The following is a 22,849-nucleotide window of genomic DNA, read 5'->3' as shown; positions in this document are numbered from 1 at the left end:
AGTATTTCATTTTAATAATCAGTATATTAGGACTTAGATCAATAGGATATTTAGGGTAGCATAATTTTATTTAATCCATAGTTAGATCTATCATTACAACCCATATTTAAAATTGTAAAATGAATATAAAAAATGTAAAAATTAATCAAAAATTATCCTTATTAAATATCTGAAATTAAAAACATGGTAGATAAATAAACACTGTACTGTCATATTCACTATTAATTAAAATAAAAAAACATAAAAGTTAAAGTCAAACATTTTTGATCAAATTAGTCGCCCAAAACCATAATGTTGGATATGCAGATGTAGTATGGCGGAATAATTTATCAAAAATTAATAATAAAGAAAAACAAATAATTGTTCGTAAAACACTTTATGATTTATCAACAGAGTTGGATGAAGAGGAATTTTAAAACAAACTATTTACATTCCTTTTGAACATTGATGAAGACCTACAAAAGTTCTTAGACTATTTTTTCAATATTATGGTCAAAATCCTTAATAATGGGATTATTGTTATAGCCAATATGCCGGTTGTAATACAAACATGAATTTAGAAAGTTTTAATGCAAAAGATCTATCAAACGGATTGAATACAATAATGTAACAATAAATAATATAATAAAGATAATTCAGAATTAGAGTATTCCAAACTGTTAGTTTATTTTAAATCGATTAATATTAAATAGTAATAATTATTAATTATTAATATACAATAATTATATGTTTTTTTTATAAAATATGCTACCCTAAATTCAGCTGAATTATCTACATACAAAAAAAAAAATATGTATCTTTACATTATATATCATTATCGGTTTAATTGGGTTATGATAGCCGACTTATGATTTTACGACGTAAAATACAATACGCTTGTTTAATACATATTAATACTTTTTGGTAATTGTTGATACGTTTAATGAAAATAAAAATTCCATCCAGTATCATTGGAGATACGTTGTTCTATGTTATAACCTAATAATCAAAATATCGCAATTTTGATTGTTATGTACAACCCTGTGTGACAAAATGTTTTTAAAAAAAACTTCAATTACAAGTTAAAAAGAAGTGTTTTCAAACAAAAAAATAACGACTTGTAACTGATTTTTTTGCATATCTATTTGTAAATAATTTATAAATTTCCTTATACATGTGTACCTTTTTTAATAATAATAATTTTTATTCACGGAAATAAAAAAAAAATTTCAATTTCAAATATTATCGTAATTTTAATTTTACGGATTATCCATCCTATTCCGCGGATAATCGAGAGTACACTGACTACACTGTATTATACTATTATAGTTTATTGTATTACTAAAAATTATCTTGATTTCAAATTTTTAAATAACGCTTTGTTTTTTTAACTGAGATTTGAATTAAGTATACATTCAAATTATTTCAAAAATAATATTTTTTCCACGTAAACTTTAGGTTATTTAAAAAACGTCTGGTTTTAAAATTATCTAATTTTTCTTTATTTTTTTGGAGTTCTGAAAAATTCTGGTTTTTAATGTATTGTATTATTGTAATAAATTTAATTCCCATTAAAAGGAATTTGTTGTGGTGTGCATGCGTGCGTGAGAGGGTGAGGAGCAAAGGCTCAGGCCTTAACTGGCAATGTTAGGAAAATTTTCCGGACCCCTATAAAAAATTCCTAAATACGCCAATACTATAGACACGTCGATGACGTACAATACTGGATTAATATTAATATTTCTAATATGTTGATATACTTATGTTCATAGGCGAAACTAGACACTTTTATTAGGGCAGGCCAAATGAAAAATATAAAAAAAAATTCTATTGACAATTTTTTATAGCAATTTTGTTTAATGTATATATATTATATATTATATATAATGAATATTTCTTTACAATTTAAATATTTAATAATAAATAAAAATTTTAATAATTAATACATTTATTAAAGATATACACAAATTATAATTTATTTATTTTTTATTTTTTACTATTTAAATTATTATTATTAAAATGTCTATGGTTATATAATGTTAAAAAAATACATATTATATATGAATGTTTTTTAATGAAAGATTATATTTCTGTATAGGTAGTTTTAAAATTATTCCGAATTGTTTTCATTTAAATTTGGTAATTTACACACTTGTCCTTTATCATGTGTCGATTATAAATTAAAAATGACGAAAATATTGAATTTTTCAATGAAATTATATGAACAGAAAAGCGATAAAATTGATAAACTATAACTATCGATAGGAAATAAGAAACTCAAGAAACGATTATGATCGTTTTTTTATATCTAAAAACAAATCACTGACGAAAATAATATTGAACAATATTAACTATTATCCGAGTTGTCACACGCGGTCTTTTTGACAGGTTTGCGACTTTAAAAATACATGTAAATTCAACAAACAATAGATAATTGTTTTAAATAGCATTAAATGATAGCTTGACTTCTTGGACAATGAAAGTATTAAAGTACACGAAATAATGTAAATTACTTACAATGAGTAATTTGAAAAATTATAAATGCCCGATATTTTAAACAGCGATGCGACTAACGGGGGTTAATATTCCTTAATAATAAATAAATTATTTGGTGATGTATTGATATTTAATGTTTATTATAATAATATGGTATTATATTTTAAATAATAATTAAAATATTTGGCTATTCTCTATCTATAAAAAAAATATTCTAATTAATAATTACCTCTCCATAATTTTGTAATGTTAAACGCAAGAATCTTGTGAACAACCGCTGTTGCCGGTCAATGATAAAAATATGAATTTATAGTAAAAGAAATAATATGAAAATATTAAAGTACGTATAATTGACAATTATTTTCTACGGGTATATCACCATTCACGCAACGTGTCTAAATTAAACAATAACTAATAAAATCGATTATTCGAGTACATAGAATAGACTATACGACTCCATATTTCCATAATCAATGTTAAAAATAAATGTTATTATTATGTTCATATTGTGTAGTATATTGTACAATTTTTTAATTTAAGAAATTATATCAAGTCCACATATTCGTATACTTCTAATAGGTACGAGCGGTATAATAATCGTGTAGTATAGGTACCTACGAAACATTTAAACGAAAAATTTCACAAATTTTATATGCGAAAAATAAAGTTTTCAATTTTAAATAAATATACTATTAGTCATTTAAAAAAATATCACTTTACTATGATATGTTATAATCCTCATTTGTACCTATATTAATATAGTATATACTATATGATATTATAGTATTATACAAAACGTACTAATGTATACGTTTACATGTATACATATATATTATTTATTATAATGCCTAAATAATTATTAAAATATATAATATATACAAATTTTTAGTCAGTATCAGGCCATGGCTTGACCCGTAGTTTCGCCTATGCTTATGTTTTAAATATAGGAAACTGCAATCACTAAAAATGTACAAACAGTATTTTAATATAATATTAAGTATATTATAATTATTTTGTAAATATAAATATTTGTATATTGTATAGTATACATTTTAACATTAAGCAGCGGCATTTTGAAATTTTTAAACGGTAAACTTATAATATAGTACATCTAGCAAACGTATCATATATTAATTTAATAGGATTTTACAGTCTAGTTTTAGTCTACAGTTCAAATAACAAAAATATTTTCATTTTTCAAATTATATATTGTATACATACATAAAAAAAAAAAAATAGCAAATGTATTCAGTAACGAGAAAAAAATGTTTGATTTAACTTAACCGGTGGTATAAAGTTACAAATACACGCGTGATTATATATTAATATTATGATAAATAGGGAACACTGACGAGTATTGTTCATATGGAATAACTAAATTTTTATAAATCGCTTACAAATCTATAAAATACATTATTCAATTAAAATAGTTATAGTTAATACTAAAAAAATTAAAAATGGTTCTAACTAAATTTATTTAAGATTTAAGTCTTTTACTTATATATATATGTCGCATCCACTTAATGTAATCGTATTTTTCATGAAATGGATATCCATTTCATGAAAAATACGATTACACTAAGTGGATGGGACATATATATATATAAATAAATGTATTGTGTATTAATATTATATACTCAGCGTAGTGCGTAAAGTAAATTGATGACGTATCGTAAAATTAGACTATTACGAGTATTTAAAGAAATACTTGCATGTTTTGAACGCGCGAATCACCGAAGTGCACAATTTATGTACAATTTCCCAGTGACGTTACAGGAACATGGAAGTATGAATCAGTTACGTACATAAATCGCTATTCCGTGTAAGGTGAACAACATTCGTCGTAATATACATACAATACCTATACATTAATACTATTTTTATAACGCGTGTACTTTTCTGGGGAGAGCTGGTGTTGTAACAGTCTTATTTATTTCCAAACAACGATAGGATTTTAGGGTCATTAGTATAAAATTTTTCGGATTGACATAGTGACATATGTTCTGGCAAATTTACTGTGTGCACTAACTCCTTACCATTCTTCATGGCTTCTTGCAAATTTTTTACTTCAGGAGAAGCTAATAATTCTGCAGTTGAATTCGTAGGCCATATAGGCCCCTCAAAATGTTGTACTCGATATACGAGTCCATCATTCTTTTTATCATCATCGGGTTCTTCTGGTGGCATCAGACCTTCCGGTCCGAATGAATTGACTTCGACGATGGGTTTAATTGGAAGCGTAGGGGGTCTATTATTCGGATCAATTTCGTTGGGTTCAATTAGTCCGACTTCTGTGGAAAAACAAAAACGAAAAAAAAAATTAAAACATAATAAATAACAAATATAACGAGAAATACCCGGTTAGGTTAGGTTAAAATAACTTTTGAAGTTGTTTATGATATACATCTGTGGGTGCTGATTTGCTCCACTTTTTTTTTCATAATTAATTATATTATATAATAAGATAATTTTTTCATTTCAGACACTTCTTCACTCGCTTTCGTACTTTTAACACTTTTTTCCCTACTAATATTACGAGATTTCGGAGATATAGAACAGTGAGAACGTTTTGAAACACTAAGAGTATGGTTTGATGTTGATGAGGGTTTTCTATTAATACTTTTTACACTATTATTCAAAAATTTAGATGTTAAATCAAACTATTCATCTTTTTTTTTTTATTCTTTTACATCATTAACAAGCCTGATTAGACGAAAATTGTTTCTTATTTACTGATGATTTATAAGTGTCAGGTTAGTTGATATGTACGGGAATATTAGTTGTATGTTCATCATTATAGATTATACTATTTGATGAAGATTGTATGTATTCATTGGTAAATGTTTTTTTTTTTGTTACACCCGTTAATGATTGGTTACTGAAATATCCAGTTATCTGTGGTTGTATATTATTATATGGATACAATGTTGAAGGTATATAACTACCAATGCGCTAATTTATATTTGAAGAGCTTGTTGATGAGACCAAAGGTTCATTAACATATGGCATATTTTGAGGCATTATATTGTATCTCATATTGAAAGGAACATTAGCATTATTGTAAGCAAATGAAGCGGTTAAAGGTATGCTATTTTAGTAATTGTTTGTACCAGATATGTCTTTTCGTTCCTTAATATTATTTTTCTGATTATGTGGACTTTGACGGTCACTTATCGGTTGGTTTTGCTGGGAATTAGATGACGACAGGTTCAAACTCTTCATTGCTATAATATTGTTGAAGTCCTTTGTTATCATAGTATTAGTTAACAATTGAGCCTGAAAAAAAGTTTCATAATAATAAATTAAAATTACTTGAATTTCTTAATTTTATTCAATCAACGATAGGTTTTTCGGGTCGTTAGGACATACATATTCTGAGAAATATATTAATTCAGCTGCCCCATTTAATATGACTTCTAACTCCTGACCACAATTCACGGTTTCCTTGATGTCAGAAGAAGCTGCTAATTCTTCAGTCGACTTTTTACGAAATCCAGGCCAAATTACTTTTGCTTTTCGAAAGAAGAGTCCATCAGACGTTCTAGGCAGCTCTTCCGGTTCCAACGAATCGAATTCGAGGATGGGTTTAATTGGGGGCGTAGGGGTATATTTCGGATCAATTTCGTTGGGTTGAATTAGTCCAATTTCTGTGGAAAAACAAAAACGAAAAAAAATTTAAAAAAAAACTAAAACATAATAAATAACAAATATAACGAGAAATACCCGGTTACAAAGAAGCAAGTGTATTATATACATGCAATATTATATATATTTTGAGCGCAGTAGATAACATCTATTAAATGGGTCCTGTACTTTTCTCATTTTACTTCTGTAATACCTATTTATAAGTTTTTTGTGTTCTATATTGTAACTAATTCATAAAAAGTTCACATGCACTTCGGTGTCGGTTTTAAGTCGATCTGTCCAATAGTTTTTGCATAACGACAGCTTTAAGTATTCAAGGTTAATATATGGCCGCCGGATAAAGAGTTAGCGAGTTAATTAATAATTAATAATCTTATCTTAACATCAACCGTAATCGGACGAATTACCTCCGGCCGATCCGATAATCTAATCGAACTTCAACGATAAGGCTGCATCACACGCATATTATATACAGTGGTCGCAGAAACCAACCATATTCATTATACACCGTGACCCAGCGGCTGGTATACACAACTCCTATTTCACCTAACAGGTACGATAACGTTGTTAGCATATTGGGTTGCATTCTCTATACTACAAGGAGCTATACATAACAATAGTTTTCTCCACTCTAAGAATCTAATTCCAGGCATATCTAATAAGTCATCACCTACAGCTCCGACCTCTAGTTTTATAACCCGATCTGGATTTTCCACGTTAGCCAAAGCTGTAATGTTATCTCATGTAGTTTCCCCTCACTCGGCTGTGGAATTTCGCAACACAATATTGAACCTAGAAAAGACGCAAAATGAAACATTGCAACAATGTAGATTTAAAATTTAGCGATCTGATATCTAGGTTGGATACATTATCGTCTCAAGTAAATGGGTTAAAATTGGAATACGCATCCTTACGTCAGGAAATCGCTGGTCTTTAAGATCGAGTTCTTTCTCTTGAGAGAAGTCATAATGGAACTCCGTCTCCCCCTCATTCCGAACAAGTACATCAACTTCTACACGAGTTAACCGAACGTTTAGTTGAACATTTTACATAACAAATGGCAGTTTTTGCTTTTAAACCAGTTAAAGTTGATACATATCTATTTGAATTATATTTGTTTAAATTTAATATTTTTTTTCCAATAGGCATTAATTTGGTAAAGCTAGTTATCAAAGCAATATTGTTACTTGATGATGTCGGTGGTCAAGTTTTCGGGCTTACAAGTGATGGAACAAGTACCAATAAATCAATGTGAAAAGAACTAGGAATATGTTCAAGTATTGAAGGATTTAAAAATCATTTTGAAAATCCTTTTAATATCACACGTAAAGTTTTAGTATTTGCTAATGTACTACATTTAAAGAAAACTATATGTAACCGTTTTTACACTATTAAACAGTTAAAAGTAAGTAATTACTAATAAATATTTATAATAACAATAATACATTGATGAATAAATTTATTTTTAACAGTCATTCGTCAAGCACACATAAAATGGTTTTCATAATTTATTTTTAAATGAAGCTGATTAACTTTTAAAGGTTTGTCCTAAGTTGATAAAACATCATTTTGAACTTAATAATTTTTCAAAGATGAAGGTTGGGTATGCTATTTAGGTAAAGTAATTTATCTTTATAACTATGGTCAATGCTTATAATTAGAGACCGGAATTATATGCACTAAAAATGTGGCAAACATGCAAAGCAAAAAGGTCAAAATATGCACAAATATTAGAAAAATATGCTCACATAATATGCATCATAAATTTATATTACTTTAAACAACAACAAAAATTAGAACAAACACAATATAACAAAATTAGGAGTATCGGACCTTTCAACACCTAAGTTAATCAACAAAATATTTAAATGTACATATAAAAAACATCATTATATGTTTTTAAAAAAGTTTAAACAAATAAAATATAACAACATTGCAGTGTAACCAATAAATTAATATAATTTTTTTTTTTTTAATCAACACGGTATCAAACTACACAATTTATACGTATAAAAAATGTTTTACTGTTTATAGTCAATATGGTATATAAAATATATTAGAATGCACATTTTTAAACTGTTATCCATTATGCTAATATCTAGTTCATCAATTTATTGATTAATTATTCAAAATGTAATTGTAAAATTGATGAAGTTTATTGGTATAAATATAATTTGGTTAGACTATAGTTAAGCTTAACTTATGCAACAATCAAATAAAATTTAAAAAAGATAATTTTGTTATACCTAATAGTACTGAAATAAATTTAATCATATTAATGTAAAAATGTAAAATACATGTACAGCTTTTAATAATTCACTTGCTAACACAATTGTTATTAAAATGAATTTAATATATAATCATTCCATCACATTTTTTCTTAATATATATTAGATAATAATAATAGATTACACATAAATGTGAAAGCATAAAAATTGTTTTCATTGTTTTTTCTTGTTCAAAATAATTCTCTATTTCAATATTTTTATTAGCACATAACACCGCTAATAGTTTTCATGGAGTTTTTTTTAGCCAAATCCAAATCACTTAAGTCCAATTCATTTTTGGTTTTTGGTCCAATTCAACTAAAAATGAATTGGATTTTAATGACTTAATCATGTCATCAATATTTGTTTGATCATCTAAAAACTGATGACGTAAGCTTCTTGATATAGCATGCCTTTGATAATGCGACTGTGGGAATAGATCTTTAGATATTTCTAATGCGCTATTGGCAGCATTCATTTTAGCTCGTTGTATACTATGGCCAGTAGTCTATGACAACCGGTTCCGAAACCTAAAATCACTATAAATATTAAGAACTCTAACTCCTCCAACCAGAACCCATATTACATTTTTTTATAGAAGAAAAAATCAGTTCTTACTATAAAGTATGTACCTACTACCTATACTAAAATATTTTCTATTGACATTTTAACTACTCTGATTTCAGAAATATTTATATAATATACTTATAATATATAAATAAAGTAAATTAATAATAATAATAACTTATTGGCCCAGAAATTACAATTTTCAGTGTATATATACATATTATACATATATATATATATACAACATAGTTAAATGGTCTATCTCACCACTAAGGATAACCACTTAGTGATGATGGAGTACTATTAAAAAAGTATGCATTTATAAATTTTATAATATTTTTGATGTTTCCGTAAAAATTGCCACATTTGACTATAATTCAAAAACAAAATAGACATACCTAGTAATAATTATTAATTAGTGAAATAATGATAAAAACATGAATAGCAATAAACAAATAGCTATGTAAAAACAACAAAAATGGACTAAGAAAAAAAAAAATATAAATATAAAAATAAATGAGAAAAAATAGCGAAAAAAAAGTTTGGGAACCGTTGGTCTACATTATAATATTATATACTGGTACATTACGTAAACTGAAAGTCACTAGTATTATTTATCGACCATAAGTTAATGGAGTGTTTGTATATTTTATAAGACGTATAGTTTGAATCGGAATATCATTCATTAATCTCAAACCCATTTGCGAAAAACAACGACTAGATTTCAATAAACGACCAGTAGGAATTTCTAAATTGTTTTTTAAACATGTGTTATAGTATTTATGTTTAAATTCAATATTAAATTAAATTTGTAGGTATAATATAGTGCATTTCTGTAATATTATTGTTGTGTTGTGAAAACTTTGAATTTATTAAACATATTCTTAGTAATTAGTTTTTTGTTTATTTAAAAATATTTTAATTATACTTTTTTGAAGTCTGAATATTTTATTGCTTCCTTTTATACCTAAACAGTTACTCCATATTGTAGAATAGATAGTGTCATGGTTACAAACGTAAAACATGATTATTTAGGAATTTTCTTGCGTTAATGAACAGATAGTGCAGTTTTCGTAGTTTCATTAGTGTTATTTATGTGTATATCCTATTTGAGGTGTTGATCGAATGTAATACCTAAATATTTTATACTTTCCGTTTTATTTAAAGTATTACATGAACAATTATTAGATTTACACTCGTATATCATGAATTTTAATTAGATTTGAATTGAGTTGCGTTCTTTTGTCGATGGTAAAAGTGATGTAATTTGATTTAGTGTAGTTTATTCTTAAATTATGTTTGAGAAACCATGCATTTATTAAGTGCAGACCCATTTCTGCTTTTAGATGTACTTCAACTCAATTGTCCCCTGATATAAGAATGGTGGTTTCGACTGCATAAGAAAATAATTTACAGTGAATATTTAAATGACCTAATGAAGAGACATATATAATATATAGAATAGGACATAGGTTCTTGAGGAACCCTTGTTGTAATTGATACTTCATCACTAAGTATGTTGTTAATTTTAACTTGTTGTTTTCTATTATGCAGATAAGATTCTAATAATTTTAGTAGCTTAATAATTATACCTATAGATTAATGTACTTATATGAAATAACGATTTATGTAAAATGCTGTCGAAAGCTTTACTAAGGTCTAAGAAAATTCCTAATATTTTTTTATTATTGTTCAAGTTATTAAATGTCCACGGAAAGCCGTGCTAAGGCATCTTCTGTTCTTAGGTTTTCCCTAATCCATATTGAACTTTGGGTAGGATATCTAAGTAATGTAATAATCTTGTTTTTATAGACCACTCATTTTTGAAAAAAAACGTTTAGTAAGCTAATTGGTCTATAATTAGTGATTATTTTTTTATTACAACTTTTGCAAATGGGAGTTACTATAGCCTTTTAAAAGAATCTGGTATGGTACCTTCCCCTAGTATTGTATTAAAAATATGTGCTAAGATATTTAAATTGTGTATATTGGTTTTTTAGAAAATATGTAAATGAAGAATCAGCTAAATTAAAAAATGATATAATTAAAGAAATACATAACAAAATTATTTCACTAAAAATAGATGCAGGTACAAGATGTAATAGAGCATTTTTAGGAATAAATGTACAATAAATTATTGATGTCACTATAATATTAAGAACTTTAGGACTTGTAGAACTCACAGAATCACATACGAGTACAGGTAAATAATGTCATTATAATATAATACTTACATAGTACTATGGATAACATAAAAATGTATGTTTTATTTTTATATTTAAAAGATGCTATTCTTAATGTATTAAACAAATTTAATATTGATCCATGTCAATTTTATACAATTACATCAGATAATGGAGCTAATATGGTACAATAAATTAAATAAAAAAAAATACTTTACCTAAATTATTTACATCCGGATCGGATAATGAATGTGAACCCGAAGAAATGGAATATCACATCCAGAAATTGATTCTATTATAGAATCAAAGACAGTGATAATAGGTATAAATTAATTATTTTGGATTTTTGGTTTTATGTATATGCTACGGGCATTGTATAACAATACCCGGGGGGAGGGGGGCCTGTGTACAATGGCCGAACATTTTGGCCAATATAAGAATCATCATTTTTATACTCAAATTTGTCATACATTGATTGGGCATTATACTAGATTGCCCAAGCAAAGTGAATTAAATACAGTGCGCTGCACACTTTTATATCCAATTGCATTTATATGTAACAATATCACTAAAAACCTATACTTAGATATTTTATTCGTACGTGACAACACGACGACTGCGATAATACGAACCAAACCGTAATTTTAATGATAAAGTGATCACACAGTATATTGCACGAACATTATGGCTATTCAGATAATATTTCATATTTGAATCGTTAAATTCCTATTTGATATTTTTTAATGATTATTGTCATGTCAGTTGCGTTGCATAGTCTGTCATTAGTAGCAGCATGTAGTGTTGTTTTTTCTTTTGGTCAATATTTCTAACTAGTTTCTAAGTATTTTTGTACTATTTTCTAACATAAAATGGAAATAAGTTTAATGAAAGTTTAACAATTTACTATTAAACAAAAATACAAATGCTGTATTTTTAAATAAAGTAAAATATGATGAATGAATTTTAAAAGTGAATAAAGTGAAAACTAAAACCACAAAAAAGACTGCAGATGATTACAAAATAATTAAAAAATACGATGTTGTAAATATATCAGGGATTGAAAAGTTAATAGTTCCAGTATCCAAAGGTAATTTAATTAAGTATTATGTTAACAACAAACAATTATTTCAACTTCTTAATGAAACACATATATCTGTGGGACATGGAGGTAGAAACTGTGTGGAGTATGAATTGAACTTAAATATAAAAATATAACAAGGGAGAGTATAATTATATTTTTAAATTTGTGACCATTGTCAAAAAAAAGGCAATACAATAAAAAAAAGGTTTAGTTGTAAAACCTATACTTTCACTTTCATCAGAATTGAACTCTCGCTGTCAAGTTGATTTAATAGACATGCAAGCTCAGCCTGATGGCGATTACAAGTTCATAATGGTCTATCAAGATCACCTTCCACAGTTTGTAATTTTCAGACTGTTTACTCATAAACGGAATGAAGAAGTAGCATACGTGTTAATTGATATTTTCACAACATTTGGAGCCCCAGCAATTTTGCAAAGCGATAATGGAAGGGAATTCGCTAATAAAGTAATTGAGTTGTGTAGTATGTGGGAAGAACTTAAGATTGTCCACGGAAAGTCTAGACATTCACAAAGTCAAGTCAAGGTTTCACCATGGTACAAAACGTTCGTCATATGAAGCTATGTTCAGAACACATGCTAAAGTTGGCTTAAAATCATCCCAAATTACAACTGATTTAATTTCTACTTTAAAATCAGAGGAAGACTTTAAGAAAAAGCTCTAGGCTGTGGAGTTCAATCGAAGACATAAACGAGAAACACGAAAAAAGTGATGGAAGTGATAAAGACAGTGAAAAACAATTTTTCTAACAAAGATGAAAACAATAAAATAAAATTGAGAATAGAATCAATTTCTTCAAATTGATCAAATGCTGCCGAAAATCTTAAAGTATAATCTAACAAAATAAATAATTTGTCTGAAGAACGTTTTTTTCTAGGAAAAGAAGGATAAAATGTAAAAATAAAAATTCCTGATGTGGATTGAGAAAGATGTGATCTTCGGTGTATTCTGGTAATTAATCTTAAAATTATTAAATAACTTTTTTCTATAATAATCGATAATTTATATGAAATTGGAACAAAAGAGGACAGACTACATCAACTCTAGTTGGAAGCAGTTCACAATATGTAAAGAGGTGTTTATCCAGGCTAACAAGGTACCACAAAGTACAAATTTCAATAAGAGAGAAGTGATAAAAAAATCGTCTAATTTGGGTGGCCAAGAGTACAATAGGTGTACTTTCAATACATTGTGTAAGACCAACCGGTGTAAATGTAAAAGATCTGGTCGACTTTGCAATTCAAAGTGCCATAATAGTGGTGTATGTGATAATAAATAATGTAAAATAATGCTAGCCTAACATTTTTTCATAGTAGTAATTAATAATTAGAATAAAATTATCAAAATAATTGTAATTTAATAATAATTTCATTTTATTTATGTCAAACCACTTTTAGGTAATAATATTAACACAGCTGTGTAAGTTAATGATATTTTCTGTAATGTTTTATATATTTAATATACAGTGCTCAAATCTAATTGGACACTGTATACAATGCCTGGGCAACGTTAACTTGTTCCAACTTTGCCCTTAAAAATTGGGCATTGTGCACAATCCCCAAAACATACATAAAAACCCCGAATTATTTTTTAAAAATACTGATTAGGTTAAAATTTTAATTTACCCAAGTTAATTACATTTATAACTCACATTTTGTTATAAATAATTGATTTATTTTTATTAGTATATAGATATATAGCAGTTAAAATAGTTACCTAATGAAAACATAACTACTATTATTTATTAAATTGTTTTATAAATTAATAATAATGAGTTTTAATAGGACCAAACTGTTTTTGATCAAAATCAAATAAGTGAAAAACTAAATAAAAATATTTAAAATACTGATAAAGAATATAAATATGAATGATCCGAAAATATTATAAATAATGATGATGAATTATAAAATATTAGCAATTACCCAATATTTTCTGGTAAATTATTTTACAATAGAAAAGAATCTATAATAAGAACTGTAATAAAAATAATTTATAATATATTACTCTGTTTTGTATTATTAATTAATTATTTATACTAAATTAATTGTCATTTAACTATATTTTAAAGTTATCCGTTGTGTAGCCCACACATTGCAGTTAACTATGATTGGCTCTTAAAAGATGAAGTTATTACAAAATTATTTATAATTAATTAAAAAAGAAAATTTAAAGCTTAAACTTTAAATTAGTTTAAACCTTGACTATTTAATGCATTGGCATTCTACATTAAATATATTGAAAAGAATACTGTATTTAAGAGAATTTATTAAAAAAGTGTCAGCAAATGATTTAAAGATAAAAAAAATTAATCTAAGTAATTTTGATTGGGATCAAATTGAAAATACACTTAAAAAGCATTATTACCTGCAATAATATGTACCAAAAAATTACAAAGTGAACAATTTACATTATCAGACTTTTATGTTTTTTGGTTGTCATGTAAACTTCAAACAGAAGCATTAAATTCATCAATTTCTAAAAGAGTACTTTACTGTATAATCCATAGAGAAAATTATATCATGAATAATACATTTTTAATTGGAGCTATTTTTTTAGATCCATGTTTTAAAATAACATTAAATATTGCTATAGATCATTTTATATTTTAATCAGTGTGTGGGTTCATTTAAAAACAATTGAACTAAAAGATAACGCCAGCTGTTGAAGATAGTGAAGAATGTTTTAGTATAAAAGAAGATTCTATTGATATACTTGATTATTTCCTTAAAAATAAGGATAATACAACTTATTCTGGATCAAATGACTTGAACATTTCAAATTCACAAACATCTACAATAGCAACAAAAATTGAAACAATACTTATGAGTTATGACATTAATCAAAATAAATAAACTATAAGGTAAATATTATTTAGTATTGGTAAACAATGAAATCAACTTCCCCAGAACTATCAGAACTTGCAAAAATAGTTTTTAGTGTTCCAACGACACAAGTAAGTGTTGAGAGGCTTTTTTTTGAGTTTAAATTTGTCCTTTCCCCATATAGAAATAATATCTCATAAAAAATTTGGAAAAGCAATATTGTTCATACGTACAAATAGAATATTTTAAAGAAAAAAATAATAATAAATAATATAATTTGTCTTTTATATCAATAATAATTTATTTATTATTTATGAAACCTATTAAAACCAGTAAAAACCCTAACCGGAACCCTAACTTATACAATTTAATTAATTGAGAACCCAAACTGGAACCATAACACTTATATTCGAAATTGAGAATCGCAACAAAAACCGAAAAAAACCAATAGGTACCATTAGTTGGTCCCATAAATTCTATCACTTTATATACTGGTATATCTGGTTCACCACCATCAAATGAATGTAATGTTAGACAACATTGCTATAGGTTAGATTTTAGATAATTCCAGCCTTGTTTTAGAATAAAATCATGTAAACGAGGGAAGAAAAATACATTACAGAATACTTGTTCTTTGTGATTATATAAAGTTCCAAAAAATACTTCTAACAAATCAGCTCTATATTTTGTTTTTAATTAAATAACTGACCATACCTAAATCATCACATACTACAGATTAAGTTCGATTGTAATACAGCGATTCCCAATGTGGGCGCTGCTGCCCCCATATGGGCATTTTTTAATTTGAAGGGGGTATTTTCTGAGAGGGGGTTCATCTTTAATTTTAATTTTAATTGTTTATAACTAATTGCACTGAAATGTATATTGCGTAGTAGAATAAAAGATAATTTAAAATACCAAATATAATTTGCAGAATTATGTAGATATAATATAAAAATAATTATCTTATCAGACTATAGAATCTATGTACTAGGTAGGTACTTGACATTATTGTCGTCTTATCGGACTTATCGTACTAACGCTGACATCTAGTGAGCCAGATATCATTTCGTTAGCAGGAAACCATCAACCTCAGGGCAGTCATTAGTCACAAGTATTTTTTGTGTTATTATTTTATATTAGTAAATTTGAAATCAAATTATATAATTCATATTAATAATATATTATTATTTTATTCCTAGTACTCGTACTAACTACTAAGTAGGTATTTAAATTTAAAATTAACTAAATTGTAGCATTAAAATGTTAAATTATACTTTTTCTTTGATTAAATAGCTGATTAAAAAATAAAACATAAATTTTTTAAAAAATTTTTTTTTGCGGTATGAGATTTTTAAAATCTAAAAGAGACGTTGAGTAAAAAAAGGTTGGGAAACACTGGTTTAATACAATATTCCGAAAGAAAAATAAGTGACCTTTGTGATGTTCTGGAAAATATTTGTACAAATAATCTGAAGCTATTAATTGCAAAACAGTATCCTCCAATACCTCAAGTCGCTGATTCTAATCAAGTGTTAAATTCATGAAACTCTTCTATCAGTAAATGCTCTAGCTAATAATCTTAAATGGGTAAATTTTATGCCTACAATTTTCAAAGTTTGTTAGTTTTCTAATCCATTTATGATCACCTTCAGGTTCTTGTTGTTGCAAGGGATGTTTGGGGTAGTTTACTCAAATATCGAGATATTCTGGTAAATCCCTATAAAATGTTTTTTCATACACTATCAGCTACATAAATACCACCGTCTAAAAACAGAGAGCCCATCAAACCTTTAAAACAATTAACCATTGCATGCCTTAGCTCAGAATCATGAGCATATAATCATCTGACTTCAGAGTTCCTTCATTCATAGACATATTTTTAAAGCAGATAAAGAGTTTTCTTCAAAAGTAATTTGTTGCTCTTTAAAAGATATTTAAGAAAAGATTCATAGAAAGTATTTCTTTGCCATTATTACCAGGAAAATCTCTTACAAAGTAAGGCATGAAATGAAATTAAGGACATCCATCTTTATTGCCTAGACCATGCAAATCTAAATCAACTATTTCCAAAATGTCTTTCAATAAATAATCATAAAATAATTGCAACTCTTTCACTATAAAGTTATTTGAAATCATTTCTTCAATGTATAATATTGCATAATTAATGTTGAAACTTTATACAAGTGAGTAAGATTGGAAAAAGGTAGCGAGAGAGTAATGAAAATCCTTCAAAAATATATTTATTTCCTTTATATTTAATAAGTGTAAGGTTCTTTAGTAAAAAACTTGTTGTTGGAATAATGGAAATTCTATAATCAAATAATTTGTTACTATTATTTGAATTTGGTAAACAAGGTTCAAAGGGACTTTCTCCAACTTAAATATTATGCAGTAATGATCTTTGCCATTAAACACTACATTTACACATTGGACCATCATTCATTTCTCCAACCTCATTATACTATAATTCTGAGTGAAATCTATCTGAATGTAAAACATTTTCTACTCAGTTCTTTAAGTGTAAAATTTTCTTTTTCATAGTAATCATCATCATCATGTACTAGAACCATTATTACCTGAATATTTATGTTTATGAACATTACCATTGACTTTACGAGGTTTACAAATAGCTGGTTTTTTTCATTAATATTACAAACACGTTTTCCTAGTTTTTGCAAATTCATCACATATAATTAGTGCGATCTTGTTTCCAAAAATAACTTTTGAATTGTCATCAAGTTGTTTATGATATACATCTGTGGGTGCTGATTTGCTCCACTTTTTTTTCATAATTAATTATATTATATAATAAGATAATTTTTTCATTTCAGACACTTCTTCACTTGCTTTTGTACTTTTAACACTTTTTTCCCTACTAATATTACGAGATTTCGGAGATATAGAACAGTGAGAACGTTTTGAAACACTAAGAGTATGGTTTGATGTTGATGAGGGTTTTCTATTAATACTTTTTACACTATTATTCAAAAATTTAGATGTTAAATCAAACCATTCATCTTTTTTTTTTTTATTCTTTTACATCATTAACAAGCCTGATTAGACGAAAATTGTTTCTTATTTACTGATGATTTATAAGTGTCAGGTTAGTTGATATGTACGGGAATATTAGTTGTATGTTCATCATTATAGATTATACTATTTGATGAAGATTGTATGTATTCATTGGTAAATGTTTTTTTTTTTGTTACACCCGTTAATGATTGGTTACTGAAATATCCAGTTATCTGTGGTTGTATATTATTATATGGATACAATGTTGAAGGTATATAACTACCAATGCGCTAATTTATATTTGAAGAGCTTGTTGATGAGACCAAAGGTTCATTAACATATGGCATATTTTGAGGCATTATATTGTATCTCATATTGAAAGGAACATTAGCATTATTGTAAGCAAATGAAGCGGTTAAAGGTATGCTATTTTAGTAATTGTTTGTACCAGATATGTCTTTTCGTTCCTTAATATTATTTTTCTGATTATGTGGACTTTGACGGTCACTTATCGGTTGGTTTTGCTGGGAATTAGATGACGACAGGTTCAAACTCTTCATTGCTATAATATTGTTAAAGTACTGAGTTATCAAAGGACAAGTTAACAATTGAGCCTGAAAAAAAGTTTCATAATAATAAATTAAAATTAGTTTTTACTTGACATTTGTCATGGAAAATTATAATTCAATAGTGATCTAGTTGTTTTATTAATTTAACATTTATGATCAGATATTTTTAGTTAAAAACTAAAATACAAAACATTGTCTTAAGTTTTTATATTTACTATAAAAATGAAAATTAATACTAAATAAATCTATAATTTTCAATTATGGTGTGTTACATCTTGTATTTATTCTGCCATTGTTAAGCATATATTAATATAAAATTGATCTAATTTTAAATTTATCAATGGGATTCTTAGGTATACGACTTTATATTTAAAATTTATAGTTGCATATTTTGCATATTTGACAATTACAATATGGATGGGAAAGTTACTAGATAATTAACCTAACTTAAGAAAATATCTAATAATTCAATGTAATGCTCAAGGTAATTAGTACTATATTAAAAATATAAAAATGTATTCAATTAAAACTCAATACAAGATGAAAACAAATCTGAAAAAAAGAAAATAATTATCTCTGATAATTAATCAAATTTATCTATTTCTGTATCATATCTACATATTATTATTATTATTTATTACAAATATCCTTTTTTAAATGCATATTTAGTAATTTTTTAAGGCATAAATACATGCATATTTTAAGGTTTTTTAGGGCTTGAAATCCCTAGCCTTAATTATAAATTTATAGCATTTTGTATTTTGGTTATTACTTATTGCTGCTAGCAATTTAGGTGGAAACTGTGGGGCTTGAGGGGAGATCATTCATAGTTCTAAATTCTAAATGTTTATGATCATGCAATTATAGATAGCAAGCCTCCACAGTTATTAGGTTTTTCAGGTATCATTAACAATTTTAGTTCTGTTATTTATTGTATATAATATTGTTCTTCTATTTATGTACTTTTATAAATTTTATTAGAAAAGAAACGTGAAGCTATATCACAAATTACAAATCTTTATAGTATGGGTTTCTTACTATATATATATTTAAATATATAATATAGCTATGTACCTATTCTTTTTTAATTGGTATATTTATTTAAACAATATTTAATGTTTGTTATTCAAGGAGTAAAAAGAAAGTTATTTCTAGTTAATTCTCATAAAAATAAAGTTACTACAATTTTAATAGACACCATCATCTAAAAACCCTACAATGATACCTGGTTAGTTGTTATCTAAGACAATTTAATTTTTGTGTATTTTTTTTATAGAAAATAGTTTTTATCAAGATGCCTGATGATTCAACTAGTTCGAAAAAAAAAATTTATATTGTAATTGGAGAACCACAATTATTTTCCTTTTTATCATCATACTTTTCTTTTCTATTTTTATATGAAGCTAATTTAATTAATCAAAACTATTTGTTATTTTATAAAAAGTACATCTCCAACTATAATATATAGATTATCTATTTTGTTAATAGATGAAAATGTTTTCAATAAATCTGTCCTTAATCAACTACTAACAATTAAATATGAAATACGAACATACTTTTTTTCTTTTCGTTCAATGGATGAAAAATTAACCTACGAGTATATGTATATTCAAATTAATTAAAGATGATAAAAAAAAATCAGTAATGATAATGAAAAAAATGTTATATGTTGAAAATCGTTTAAATATTGACCAGATAATACCTAATATACCAGAGTACATGAATACAGTACTGTGCGACACAAACATCGTCGAGAAACACTTTTATGATATAAAGCACAACCCGCGGTTGAAGATATATGTAAAGGTTAAGCTACCGAGAACAACATAACAATATAAATATGATAAAATGCAACTTATTGAATCAAAAAAACAGATTATCGTTAAATGGGCTTAGAATCAAATATCAGTGCTCTACATAATATAATAAAGTGTAAATTTAATCAAAAACAATAAAATAAATATCTCGTATGTTGATAGGAGCTCGCAAACCTATGTGTGAAAATAAAAAGAACGAAAACGAATACATAACTGTTTACGTACGGCTTGAAAAAGACGGGCAATACACGAATAATCAGGAAAACTTGAAATATGGTGAAAAACAGAAAATAACGGTGGTACGGTACCATAGAACAATATTACTCCATGTACGGAACACAAAGTCTAATTTTCTGACTGGCGTACCTACCGGTATAGTAATAGTAATTAAGAAGTCCTAAAATGGTTAGAATTGGTTAACAAACACATCAAAACCGAAATCATTTGACGTGTTCGTAATTACAAATCAATTGTACTTACCTTTTTTAAAAATGATATAACACAATTGTAGTATTGTACCGATTAGTATTTGAGCGATATTATTAATAATAATTGGATTGAAAGGATAAAAAAAATATGATTACCTATGACGTTTAGTATGTTCGACGACTGTAAACAAAGTAAACATGTAAACATGTAGCTTGCTAGCAACGACGCAACTATATATTGTTTACTCTTTCTTTTTAGTTCTTTGTAACGGCTGCAAGGCTGCGCAACAGTCCGCCAGTGTTGCCAGGCATACGAACATGTTCATATATTTGTACGGAACTCGTGAAAAGTGAACGAACATTAAAAAAAAAAAACCAAAGTTCATACAATAATATTTCGATATTTCGCATTTTTAAGAAACAATATCATATGAAATTATTTAAAATGTGGTTTGTACCAACCAAAATCCTTAGTTAAATTAATAGTATTCTTAATCAATAGCACGATTTATGATAGTATGATTGCCCGACGACCTATGAATCATAGGCTATGATAAGAACGTTTTAAACGTCAACCAAATTCAATAACTATAGAACAGCTGGAATATTTTACTCTAGCACTTGCGAAATGATGTGTACCGAATACCGATCATGATAGAATAGTAGCCCACCCACCACTCACCAGCACGGTATTTGAGCTTATAAGCTATAGCCAAATAGCCACTATTACATTCAAGTGCTAGTAGTGAATTTTCCAGCTGTTTTTATTAGTGATTTCGGTAGACACTTTATAATGATTCGTCGGGCAACCATACTATCTGCCGTGATCAATATTCAATAATAAAGAGATATTTTTTCTGAAATATCGTTTTTTATTTTAGTTGTGTAGTTATCAAACTATGATTATTTCTTATCTACAATCATCAACAGTCGTTACAGTCGTAGCGTCAGATGTCACTACGTCGGTATAATAGTGTATAATAGTGTACGGTGTTTCTATCTACATCGTTGGTGAAAATGTACTAGTAAAAATGCGGTGTTTGGAATCATAATATTCGTTTAGTTAATGGTAAAAATGCTAAATGTATTCATGTTCTAATGAGTATTCTTACAAAGGAAGTTGCACTTTTAATCTGAGTACACATTTTAATAAGAAAGCACATTTATGCAATTGCAATAACAAATTACAAAAACATAGTATACGCACAATTTAACTGCCGAAGTTCCCGATGAAGTTTCTGGTGAAGGGACGTATGGAAACGTGTACAACAAAAAGCATCTGCCTATTTCTAGTATTTCTAAATCCCAAAAAGTCGATGAGCAATTGGGAATTACGATAGCTACATTTCATACGAGTGGTAGATTGTGTATTGAAATCGTGTTTGTTAGGGTTCTTTAATTTCAAAAAATCCCATACACCTGAAAATTTATCAAATTGTATGAATAAATTGCTTCCAAGATTGGAAAATGGAAGATAAAATAACTGTGAGCATAAGTGACAATGCCGCTAACATCATGTCAGCTATGAATTTAAATAATAAAAAAAATGGCATAATTTATCATGTTTAGCGCATAGATCCATTTAATAGTGATGGTTGGAATCTATTAGTTTTGACTATCAATAATATTTCAGTTGATAGTTTGATTAACAACGGTGAATTTTTTCAATTAAAATACTGTATACATTGAATTTTTTGAATACTATCAAATTAATAATTTGATACTTTTTATTTAGAGACCTAAATAAACGAATAAATCATAACTTATTACCATAGACAAGAAAAAAAATTAATTTTGTCATGTTTCATTATACTTTTTATCGGATCCCTGACGTCTTTATGGCGAATAAGTGAGACGTGACTTCTCTATTTAAATATTGGTACCATAAAATATTACATTTTACAACTAAAATATTTTTAAAGTATCTACATGTATTTTATCCAATCCATTTGTATATTT

The 22,849-nt window shown here is 26.8% G+C and overlaps 1 protein-coding gene across 2 annotated transcripts; it reads right to left on the bottom strand.

The window, feature by feature from the left end:
* Positions 1–3,748: 3,748 nt before the first annotated feature.
* Positions 3,749–21,107, bottom strand: LOC132926674 (uncharacterized). Of its 2 annotated transcripts, none has more exons than XM_060991067.1 (5): positions 21,047–21,107; positions 18,525–18,690; positions 5,845–6,122; positions 5,586–5,751; positions 3,749–4,766 (listed from the first exon to the last, which is right to left on the bottom strand). In XM_060991067.1, the coding sequence occupies exons 2-5, from the start codon at positions 18,634–18,636 to the stop codon at positions 4,402–4,404; spliced, it is 921 nt and encodes a 306-aa protein (XP_060847050.1). In that variant the 5' UTR covers positions 18,637–18,690; positions 21,047–21,107; the 3' UTR covers positions 3,749–4,401. The 2 variants fall into 2 exon arrangements, with proteins under 2 accessions (XP_060847050.1, XP_060847051.1); XM_060991068.1 differs by having other exon boundaries at positions 20,943–21,083.
* Between the last annotated feature and the right edge of the window lie 1,742 nt (positions 21,108–22,849).

This window comes from Rhopalosiphum padi, chromosome 3, assembly GCF_020882245.1.
Source record: "Rhopalosiphum padi isolate XX-2018 chromosome 3, ASM2088224v1, whole genome shotgun sequence".
NCBI classification, from domain to species: Eukaryota; Metazoa; Arthropoda; class Insecta; order Hemiptera; family Aphididae; genus Rhopalosiphum; species Rhopalosiphum padi.
Note: the sequence above shows the minus strand (reverse complement) of the source record. Positions and strands in the feature narration are given on the sequence as shown.

What these genes read in the sequence shown, in the direction of transcription:
- LOC132926674 (XM_060991067.1), bottom strand. Translation starts at nt 18,636, where the DNA reads ATGAAGAGTTTGAACCTGTCGTCATCTAATTCCCAGCAAAACCAACCG. An exon ending in GGAACGAAAAGACATATCTG is followed by an intron (nt 6,123 to 18,524) that starts GTACAAACAATT and finishes GTTTTTCCACAG; the next exon opens with AAATTGGACTAATTCAACCC. An exon ending in TAATATATTTCTCAGAATAT is followed by an intron (nt 5,752 to 5,844) that starts GTATGTCCTAAC and finishes ACTTTTTTTCAG; the next exon opens with GCTCAATTGTTAACTAATAC.